Raw genomic sequence first — 12,315 nt, 5'->3', positions numbered from 1 at the left:
TCACAATCATTTCCTACTCTACTATTTAGATCCCCAACAAGGACCAACTTTTCCTTTTTCATTGTGTCAGTCGCTTTTTCTAAAGCCTCAAAAAATTCCTCCACTTCTACCTTAGTAGAACCTTCTGTGGGACCATAGGCACAAATAAGTCTCATTGTCCAGTTCCCCATTCTCATATTTGCCCACATTACTCTACTTGAGACTGACTGCCATTCAAGAAGATTAGCCTCGTATTTTGTATTGAATACTATGGCTACTCCTTCTTTTCCTTGATTGTTATTGCCTGAATATAACATTTTGTATTTATTGCTCAGAAAGATCTCACCGGTTTTGGTCTTTTTTGTTTCAGTCATCCTGGTACCATCCTGGCCTGAGCTTTATACTGTTCCTGCGCCTGATGGTCACCCTTCTCCTTAAATTCCCTCCACAATTGTGTCTTTTTTTTGCAGCTCAAGCTTAATAGTGTTATTCATCCATTTAACCCCTACTTGATTTATTATTCGGACTCTTGGTATACAGTCAACCATTGCCTCCTGCAAACAGTTCTTAACCACCTCCCATGCACTATCAACATCCAGCCCTTGCAGTTTTACATGCCATGGCATTGAGCCAAGCACACGCCTAAGCTTGTCATACTTACCAGCCCGGTAATTCCACATGTACCCTGTCTTAATTGTAAATTCGACTCCTTTAGCCACCTCCCAAGTCATGACCTTATGGTCACTCTCACCAATTGGTGGCAACGTGTCATGTTCGTTACAGCCACATTCTCAGTTGCAATTACTAGGTCCAGCACTCTCTTCCCCCTGGTATTTTCCAATACATGTTGCCGTAGATAGTTGTCCCTTAATAACCGCATAAAATCCAATTCCTTCCTCCCATGTGCCCTCTCCTCTTTCCAGTCAATGTTACCATAATTGAAATCACCCATAATAATTACCCTCCTTCCACTCATTTCTTCTATTTGCTTATGCATACTATCCCCACCATCCACTCCATCACCTGGTCTATAGCAGCACCCAATTGTATATTTTGTTCTGCTAGATTCTATCTCACACCAAACAGCCTCAAATGTGCTTTTTTCCCCATCCTGCAGTTCAACTTCTATACTCCTTGGCTGAAGCTCATCAGCTATCATCAATAACACTCCTCCCCCCTTTTTATTCACCCTGTCACTCCTGAACACGCTATACCCGTCGCATTCAATCCCACTAGCTTTATCATCTTCTGTCAGCCATGTTTCACTAATACCGACAACCTGTGGCCTGGAAGCAACCATGGCCAAAAACTCTTCCTTCTTGTTCCTAATACTCCTGGCATTAGTGTACATGAATCGCAGAAGCCCATTTGTCCCATCCCTACTTTGATGGCTTATACTAACTATCCCATTCTGATTTGTTGTCTGTCGTACTCGTTCGGGCATAATATACTCATTCATACACTTAACTGCCCACCTAAAGTCTGCATATCTACTCCCTCCCCTCTTAATAAATCTAGTTTCCCGGAGTCTGTACATCCACTTCCACATCATTCATCAACACTCTTTCAAGTCTCCGTACAACAACTCCATTCAAATGTAACCCATCCATCTTATGTAAGTCCTTTCGCCCATCGAACTCATTCCACACATCCACAAATTCCACACCAGTCTCCATGCATAACTCACGCATGAAGTCATTGGCAATTATGGCCCTCCTTCTAAACACTTCGCTGTCATACTGCGGTAAGATACTCGCCATCCTAACTCTCTCACTCTTCTCTTTTGCTACCTCAAACAACTCCCTCACATCCTCTATCATTTCCATTTTGTCCTCTTTCAAATCATTCGTTCCTGCCACGATTATCATCTCTTTCACCCTCTGTTTTTGCAGTCGAATAGATTCGCTGATGTCCTTTATGTTCGCACCTGGCTGGTACGACTTCGTTAAACTCTCAATTATTACTCCTCTTAATAGCGAATCCCCATACAGCACTCGCTCCTTCATTTTATTGACGTTTACGAACATTCTATTATTTGCCGTCACAGACTTCCGCCGGTTATTTGTCGGTACGATCAACACACATTTTTCCATACGCTCCAATTGTCTTTTATCTCTGTGTATTGCACCATTCAAACGGGCAATTTAGCTACTCGCATTTATCTCACCATTTTCATTATTGATCAAATCATCCATTCTTTCTGTGTTTCTACCTTCATTTACACTTTCAGCGACGCTCTCACATCTATCTGGCACTACCACGCAATTCTCTAGCACACCACCATTTTCTACATTCTGACTATCGTTAACGATATCGCTCTCGACACACGAAACACGCTCGAAGTCCTCATTCTCTTTACACTTTCTACACATATTAACTCCACTATCATTTTCTAACCAGACTCCCACCGCTCTTCGCAAGGCATACATCTCACAGACAGCACATTGCATAAATTCGTTTACGTCAAAACTCTTAAACAAACATGCCATCCTAGCCGGCATTTTTTTTTTTTATCGGTGTCATATGTATGCTATCTTTTCTTAAAAATAATAATTAAAATAACAGAAAACATGCAAAAATTGCACAGACACACCAGGAAACAAAAAGCAAACAATACTACTTAAAATTCTAGTAAAATATCTAATGTTTACACAAAATACTACTAATCTTTTCAGGAGCTCTCGACAAGCCGACGATCTAATCAGTGCGACACCAAGCGGCTTCTATTATTTCCCCTAAAGTCCTGATTGTGCCCTCTAGTAGGCAATGTTGGTATTCTTGGGTGATTGGGCTGAAGCTCTTCTGATGTAGGTTTCCCAAATTTGAGGAAGTCTCATGCAGCCAAATTTGTTGAGGTTTGGATTGTTTCTTAGGGCTGAAGCTGATTCCATGAAAAGCCTTTCATATCTGTATTTGCTACGGTGTATTATCCTGGCTTTCTTCCACCGTATTCTATGGCAGGTATCCAGCACATGGTTAGCAAGACCAGAGTGGCTGTATTGGTGAAAGCGGATGTAGTCCTTGTGTTCTGAAATTCTGATATTTGCTGTCCTGCCTGTTTGGCCAAAGTAGGACAGCTTACAGCTGCAAGGGACCTGGTATACACCAGGTAGGTCTAGGGGGGGAGGTTGGTCTTTAGTAGAGCGGATAAGGGATGCCAATTTTTTATATGGTCTGTAACAAGAAGTTAAGTTATGTTTTTTTAAGATTTTTGTGATTTTTTCCGAGGTGCCTTGGATGTAGGGTATGGTGATGGATTTAGAGTAATCCTTGTCGTGAGGGGGGGGGTTGTGGTTTACTGGTTTCAATATTTTTTGGATTTTTTTTTTTTTTGGGGGGGGGGTAGCCATTGGCTGAGAAAGTGTTTAGAATGTGGTTAGGGCATTGTCATTTGAGTAGATAAGTTTAGCCCTGTTGTGTAGTGTCTTAATGACTCCATATTGTTGTGAGGAGGAGTGGTGGGATTGTTGGTAAATGTATCTGCCTGTATGGGTGGGTTTTCTATATACCGAGAAAACCAAGGTTCCATCAGGCTGGCGGTGACTAGTGTGTCTAAGAAAGGAATGCAGATGTTTTTTTCCTCTTTCTTTTTTTTTTCACCTTTCCACGAGTATCATTTCCTGTACACCCCTTGAGGGTACATGGTAGGAATTTGATGATGATTTTCCAATTTATTGCACAGTTCAAGACCTTCTCAAATTATATTTGCAGTGAAGGGGGACAGGTTTTTCTTCCGCTTCACTATTGTTTTCTGGATCTTCGATGATGTCTAAAGTTAATCAACATCCAATAATATCATCGTCACTTAAGACATTATCCACAAGCAATTTCTCTACATCGTTTTGGTTAAATGTATCAAAACTTTCACCAATTTCATGTGTCAAAGTAACGATTTCAGCTGATAATGTAGATGTTTGCATGGTTACACTGTTTGCAACACATCCAGGCCAAGCTGCTTTCCACAGGCATTTGAAGTATGTAGTCTTATTTCAGCAATAGCAGATGCAACATGATTCAAGCAGACCAAAATAGAAAATTTTTTCCAAACATCAGTTACTGTTAATGATTTATTTTCTAGTTTATCCAATATATATTGAAAAGTGTGCTTAATGTAATATTTTTTAAAAGTAGCAATTATGCCTTGATCTAATGTCTGAATAAGACTTGTTGTATTGGGTGGAAAAAATACTACCTGCACATTTGGATGTTCTAAGTGCGGATGACTTGGTGCATTGTCAACAATTAATAAAACTGTAAAATCGAGAGCTTTTTGCTTCATATATGTTTCCACTTCTGGTACAAAGCAGTTATTGAACCATTCAGTAAATACAGCAGTGGTTACCCAGGTCTTCGTATTAGCCATCCAATGTACTGGCAGCTGTTTTAGATCTTTGCCTTTTAGAGCACGTAGTCTTAGAAATTGATTTAATAGGAGGGGTTTCAACATTTGATCTCCTGATGCATTGCTACAAAGTAACAACGTTACTTGATCTTTGCTTGCTTTAAACCCACTTGCTTTTTTCTCAGACTTTGCGATGTAAGTTCGACTAGGCATTTTCTTCCAAAACAATCCTGTTTTGTCAGCGTAAACAATATCCACCATCTTCAATAATCCTGACTAACTTCTTGAAAATTTTTGGCTGCTGCTTCTTCTGCTGCTGCAATCTCACCTGTAATCTTCACATTATGAAGTGCATTCCTTTTTAAAGACCTGGGAAGCAGAAGTAAATGGCTCCAATTGCTTCATCTGTTGATAAAACCGTAGAGCTTTTTGTTTAATTAAATAACCACTTATAGGAATTCTTTGAGTTAATTCTTCAATCCAAATTACGAGCGCTCATTCTGTGTTTTCTAATAAAGCATCTCTTGAGTACAGTGATATTTGGCACTTAGTTTTGTGTGCCAGAAATGACAGAATTTCTTATTGCGACTTCATTCTTTTTTAATTGCTCTTATAGTAGATTCACCTAAATTAAAATGTTTACCAATTGCCGTCGATCCCTCTTCTTTTGCTAAGCGATCTAAATTGCAATTTTCATTTCCAAAGAAATTGCTTTTCTTTGGAAAAGTAATATTTTTTCTCCATTGGGCCAAATTAAATCTTTAAAATAACAATTAGCAAAATTTAGACTTTCAATAATAAAAAGACAAACACTTACTCACATGCAAAATTAAACTTCACGAATACTCACTGCTTACAAGTTACCAAGTTATGCCACAATGTGCTGCAACACGCTGTTCATTATGTACAACGGCGATGAACAAATTGGTCAACAACACGCTGTTCATTATGTACAACGGCGATGAACAAATTGGTCAACAACACACAAAATCACGTGCTTTATAGCTAAAATTTTCCAACTGTTATACAAGAAAAATAGTTTCCACTTTAAAAACTACAATGATCATAAAAGAGAAGTTAATTTTTCACCATGCAATAATAAACAACTCATCCAAACCACAATACGGATTGATTACCCCAGGGTTTCCCAAACTGTGTTCCGCAGAAGGTGAATAAGTGTTCTGCGAGAAGTTCTTCTGGAATTTGTCGTTTTAGTTTTCTAAGCATTTTTCATGAATAAATATTTTATAGTGGAAATATTCTGAGGAGAATAACATTCGTGAATATGTTGAAAAGCTCAGATCTAGAACGTCTAAATAACATCTGTGTAGCAAATGTTAGTGACCAAGCCGTGTATTTTTAAACGTTTAAGTATTCATGAATTATCATTAATTTTCACACATTGAAACCTTTTAACATTCGAGAAAGGGAATACCGCTGTTTATGACTGGTCATAAAAATTGCCTGCAAGGCAATTATAGCAATGTGTGGCGTATCCTCTGTTCTCAGAACTGAAAGAAATAACATCTGTGTTACAAATGTTAGTGACCAATCAGCAAGGAGGTATAAAGAAAATTTTTCTACTGAAATTGAAGATCAAGGTAGTCTGTATCCAGTTTTCAGATCTAGTAATATTGAATACTTTCTTCACGAGTTCGTATTGTAGGGTGAAAGTGCTTGTTTCAAAACCGTAGTGCCGTGATTTTTTAAAAGTAATAGGCCTAACTATTTAAATTTTAATATAAATAAGAGACAAGGTACTTTGTTTAATTTTGGTGTTAAGAAATCTCTAATTGAAGGTGTTTGTGATGATTCATCCACCTCCAGCCTACAAAGCAATCTCCAGGATGTACGAAAGGAGGGGGAAACTCAGCACACAGGAGAAAACATCTGCATTTACTCGTATTTATAATAATAATATAAATATTTGGTGATCAGAATGGGATATGTCAATGAAAATCAGCACAAATTAATTTAATGATGTTTAATTAATAATTAATGATTGGTTATTAATTAATAATAAAATCAGTTAAATTAACAATTAATTATTAATTAATACATTACAAAATAACCAAGGCGTTCCTTGAAAATTTCAGGATTTGTGAAATGTTCCGTCGTAGGAAAAGTGGGAAATGCTGGATTACCCTATTATCGGAACGGATTCTCCTTCCATTAACATGCACAGAAGCATCAAAAGGTCTCTTATCTGTGGGCATACTATACTGTATAACTTCAAATCCACATAAAAAGAGACCTGAGTGTATATATATATATTTTTTTTAATGAAAATTGAAGGCAATTAAACTAGAGGAAAAAAACATGAAAATAAATTTCATATTAATAATTAAAATATAAGTGGTACGGTTAATAATATCATCATCAATTTCCTGATGTTCCTTCAAGGGGTATACAAACTACTATTACAGCATTACATGATTAAGATTATATTATTATTAATTTCCTATCAATGATTTCCTCCAAATTAGTCAGCATTCCAATATTGTCGTATTTAACATTTTGATCTTTTAAAGGTATTTCTGACTGAATTAATTCGCCTATACCTTAGCCTTTCTCTGAGTCTTTTTCCTGCCTGTCTTGGCATGAAACGCTTATTTTGCTAACCCTTCATTTCACATCATCAGTCATATCAAGGATTTTGGCCTAGTGTGGCCTGTTCTGGCCTTAGAAGTCATTGTTGAATTGTTTAAGAGGACGTCCTGGTTTTCGTTTTCCTAATGGCTTGTACTTTAAGGCTTGTTTTGGTAATTTATATTTATATTTTTTAATTTTTTCTATTACTGATTCTTGGTTTAATTCTTTCATAATTTCTTCATTTCTTTTTTGATCAAATAGGGTATACTTTGCAGTTTTTCTCATAAACTTCATTTCTGCTGTTATTAATCTTTGTTTGTCTTTTTGTTTTGTCCAGATTTCACTTCCATACAATGAGTGGTAGGGCTAATGTATTGTATACTTTTAGTCTGGTTTGTTTTTGAACTAGGTTTGGTTTAAATATAGAGTTAATTACACCTGTTATTTTTAAATATTTTGCAATTTTACATTTATATCTTTTTCATTTTCATATGTGATCATGCATCCTAGGTAGTTAAATGAATTCTAAGATCTTGTTATCTATTACTATTTTAGTTCTTGCTGGATCTTGTCCTTTAAAGGCCATAGTTTTTGATTTTTCTGTTGATATTATCATACCATAATCTTTGGCTGTCTCATTTAGATCTAAAATAGCTTTCTGTAAGTTATCTTCAGAATTTGTAATTATTATTTGGTCTTCGGCAAAAAGGAGAGTGTTTAAGTTCACAGTAGGAGAAAGTTTAATACCTTGATGTAAATTTTTATTCCATTTTATTATTATTTCATTTAGGTAAATATTAAAAGGAGTTGCTGAGAGGGAACATCCCTGTCAGACCCCTTGGTTTATCTCTCTCGTATATGATAGCTCATGATTTAATCTTATTTGTATTTGATTATTTTCATATATACTTAGTATAGCTTTTAGGATATTATTTGGTATTAGTCTTTCATTTAATATGTTAAATAAAATGCTTCTTTTAACTTTGTCAAATGCTTTTTCAATGCCTTTCCTTTCACATTCTGTTTTAAGTGACCATACTACGTTGAATGCAAGCAATGTCAAGTCCCAGTGAGCAGGGGAGCTGCAGAACAGTATAACTGCTTTATATCAAGCTATGCTGTTCTGCAACTTTGAAGAAAAATTGATCCATTTAAGTTGAACCTTTTAGATTTAAAGTAGATATTATTTTACCAGAAATGTTCAAAAATGGAGATATAAAAGTTTTACAATGGCTGCACTAATGTAATTTAGGCCTAGTGAGAAGGTCAAATTCTGATTGTGACCTCAGTTTCCATCTATAAAAAAGGAAAATAAGACTGAATGTGAATTAGAGGAATTCTTCCTCATGAATATTGCAGATAAGATTTATGCAAGCATACTTGAGAGTAGGCTAAGAATAAATTGTGGAAGAGAAACTTGGCAAAGAAAAGCTGGGTTCAGTGGTTGTCAGGATCACAGTTTCATTATACTTCTATCTTGCAATTGTTAAACTGTGAATGAAATTGTTTTGTATGTTTTTATTCTTCATTCACATTTAACATAATGTACCATATACTAAGCAAGACTTGTTTAAATATTATTTGTTAGTTCCCTTGCTTAAGATTTATTATTCACGTATTATCCTTGAATTTTATCAGCTATTATTTAATTATATAATTTTAATGTATATTATACTATTGAAAGGACTCTGTAGTAAATAACATTTCTCTTATTACTTTATTCCTTCAATAATATTATGAGGAATTCTATGTATGTAACTTTTATGTGCCTTATATAAACTGTAACATATATTTTATTATTATTATTTGTGAATGAAATGAAAGAGAAATTAAGTAACTATAATATTTTTATTATTATTTTTCATTACTCAGTGTAAAGATATAACCTTATGTAATGCTAATGCTTATGTTCTGTTTTGATCGTTGCCATGGAGATAGAAATAAAATAGAATGATAATTGGGAGAAGAGAAATTAATGAGTTGGACGGAGTGAACAAGTTTTAGGTGGGAAGAAGGAAGGCATATAAGCGAGAGGTAAAAGTAAACAAGGACACTGAAGGGCAGGGAATTCAAGGGAGTAGCATTCAGAAGTGTACGGAGACGAGGAGAAAACTTATAGACAGCTGAGAGTAAAGTCAGCGGTGGCAGTAATAAAAATTTAGTGCCGTAATGAGATAATTAAAAGACCGGAAGATTAATAGAAGATACAGAATAAATCCACTAAATTTTAGAATTACTACATATTCTTATATCGCTTTAAAGAAGGATTGTACAAAGCTCAATTTGTTATACAGTAGTAAACATGGAATAATTATTCTGCCCTATAGTAAGCCCGTCAAGAATTGTGTAGCGCGATAAATAATAATTCAGTTATCTCCTTGAAGAATTCTTTTGAATAGTGTTCCATTGGAGTAATAAGTGAATATAAGTTTGAAATGTGCTCACATTGAATCTGATGTGCTAAGGATTAATCCCGGTAAGAACAGTCCTATTTTATTTTATTTCAGTGTGAAGGTTTAAGTGATAGTTCTGTCTTGAATATCCTAACATTTACTGTGGCGTTTCACTGAATTTAGCCGAAGTTAGAAGTTGAAAATAACTCCCCTTGAAGCACTAACTGCCGCGATTGATAATGTTATAAGTGCTGCTAGGTGTTAAATATGGAGTGTAACTGAGTGATACCAGCAAATTCATTTAGCAAGAAATTCTGTAGTATTGATCAGTGTGAACAATCTTTGTTATTGAGAGAACTGTGAATTTTGTTCTGAAGATTTGAAGTCTAATTTAATATGAATGTTTTGACCTGAAGAACTAAGTTAATTGTATTATCTTATTTTAGGAGTTAAATTTATGTATTTGTCATATAACCTTGTATTAAATGTTTTGTTTTGTTGATTTCAATATTGTGTGTGCCTGATTCTTTTTCATTGCACCGTTCATAAAAAGTTCGAACCTTGCAGGAGCCTTAAGTGAAAAATATTAAATTTGGCCTGTATGAATAAGAAGACTGTTAAGTTAATTGAAGATTGATTCTACTATTTTACATAGACTAATCTGAATATAGGGTGGTGCAGTATAAATATAAATTTCCCTACATTTTGATTAGTAATCAACCAGCAATTAATTGATTTTATTAAGAACAACATTACAACAAGATGGCAAACCATAGAGCCAAGAAGGATGTACCAACACAATCAAGACAGAGTAGAATGATCATGAAGATGACTTAGAAATATTGAATCGCAACTCTGAATAATCAAATTCCCAGTAGTTTTTCAGTATGTAGTCATTGATTGTGACTGATTGTGACTTCTGTTCTTTTTGCATTCAAATTTATATTATTCTTTTAAAAATATTGGAAAGTCTCTTTTATTTTATTTTAAAAATATTATTTTAAAAATACTGGAAAGTCTCTTTTGTCTCCTTGTGTGGGAAGCCACTATGAAAGAAGTGATATCCTCTTGTATAAAGACACCTGTAAGACTTCCATAATTTTAAACAAAAATGTATGTCACAATAAAAATTAATATTTATTAATCACAAACATTTTGTTTTATGTGTTATAAAACATCATTATTGTAAGCTGAAGAAAAATAATAGAAATTGAATACAAAAAAAAAAGAAAAAAAAGAAAAAATGCATGCATTGCAGTAGAAGTCTTTGTGCACCTAAACTACATAAAATAATTCTCATCTTAGACCTATTGTTGATTTCATAGGCTATAAAACTAATTCCGTTAGAATTACACATAAACACAGTTGAAAAATATTTACTTAAGATAGATTAACTACAGATATTTCAATTCACATATCGGGGATCATTGTGATTGTAATACAGTTGGAAATTAAATAAAATTAACAATAATAAAGGTATATGGAGAATGGAATCTCTCCTTATATGCAGTTGTGGACAGCAAGGTAAAAAAGCAAGACTCCATATAAGGAGAGATTCCATTCTCCATATACCTTTTTATTGTTTAATTTCCAATCGTATTACATTGACAATGATCCACAATACATGAATTGAAATATCTACAGTTAATCTTTCTTAATTAAATATTTTTCAACTATGTCTCTGTGTTTATGTGTAACTTATAAAAAATTAATAATACACAGTTATCTCTCAGTAATGTATAAAATTTCTTAATTTTTGTCTACCATTCTCAACTTGATTGTTCTGTGGGTTTGATCAAAAAAAAAAAAAAAAAACTATTGAATTTCAGAAAAATAAATATCCTTGGTATTTAGAGTGCATAGCATTTGCTTTCTGTATCCCTTCAAAAGGAATTGGAAACTATCGAGCAGAAGGTCCTGTTAAATGATTATAATCCTAGCATTATATGTAAAATCATTGCCAGATTCTTTCAACATTCAAAGAAAGAAGAAGAATTTTGCCGAACCTCCTATTCCTTATATTAAAGGCATTTCTGAATGTTTGGCAAAACTTTTGAAGATATTCCAATTCATTGGCACTTTAAAATCTTATCAATGATATCTGCTACTTCTTATATTCTCCAAATCTGGTTTGGCTCAATACTCAATTATTGACAACACTAATTACAGGAGCTATTAGCATATTACCAAACATTTGCATAACTGTACTTTTAAATTCAAATGCTTATTCAAAGAAGATGCTGAAGGATTTTCTCCATTGTCCCAAATTAAATTGTCATGACTGTCTTTCTCTTCCAGGAGTTCAGGAAATTCAGTTGTACAATTTTTTTTTTTTAAATATGATTATTTTTTAAAAAAATTTATTTTATTTATTTACTCTTTTATTTATTTCTTCTGTTCTTTTTGCATTCAAATTTATATTATACTTTTACAATACATAAAATTAAACATTTCTGATTAATATATATTCATTTTTATTATGGCACACGTGTTTTTTGTGTAAAATTAGTAAGTGGTATACTGTGTAGAATTTAAATAAAATGTTTCATTTAAAAATAATGTTTAGTAGTAGCATGCCATGCAGAGGAACTGGGAAGTTGAGTAATTTCCAGGTTCTGGCCATATGTTATTTTTTAATTGATGCTTTATAGAGCTTATTTGTGATTTTGGTAAGTATGAAGTTATTGATATTACTGTTTGTTGCATCTATCTGTTTGCATCTGAATAACAATTTATTTTACTCATTTTTTTATTTTTTGGTCAGGTTTACTACTTATAACATGTACAGACTTGGCTATTCTCTGTGGGAATAGTAGTGAAACTTGTAGGGCAAAATATGGAGCAGTCTCACTCAAGAGTAAAAGTTGTCATGAAATGGTAAAAACATTTTTCCCCCACTCTTTTAAAATAATTATTTCTGTTCCACTAATTAATTAATGAATTTCTGAAAAGTTCTGAATTCATATGATTTGTGTGTGTGTTCTATAAATTGCTGCTAATGATGCATAC

At 33.9% G+C, this 12,315-nt stretch overlaps 1 protein-coding gene across 2 annotated transcripts in view; it reads left to right on the top strand.

The window, feature by feature from the left end:
* The window catches only part of Trm1 (tRNA methyltransferase 1), a 182,111-nt gene that overhangs the window by 50,064 nt on the left and 119,732 nt on the right, over positions 1–12,315 (top strand). For both annotated transcript variants that reach the window (XM_090390569.1, XM_090390568.1), the window contains exon 5: positions 12,071–12,183. In XM_090390569.1, coding sequence (XP_090246695.1) covers positions 12,071–12,183 — 113 coding nt within the window. The remainder of the gene's footprint in view (positions 1–12,070; positions 12,184–12,315) is intronic.

This window comes from Typopeltis vanoorti, chromosome 3, assembly GCF_054136105.1.
Source record: "Typopeltis vanoorti isolate ZY-2024b chromosome 3, IOZ_Tvanoo_1.0, whole genome shotgun sequence".
Taxonomy (NCBI): domain Eukaryota; kingdom Metazoa; phylum Arthropoda; class Arachnida; order Uropygi; family Thelyphonidae; genus Typopeltis; species Typopeltis vanoorti.
The sequence above is the reverse complement of the archived record's forward strand: the minus strand, read 5'-3'. Positions and strand labels throughout refer to the sequence as shown.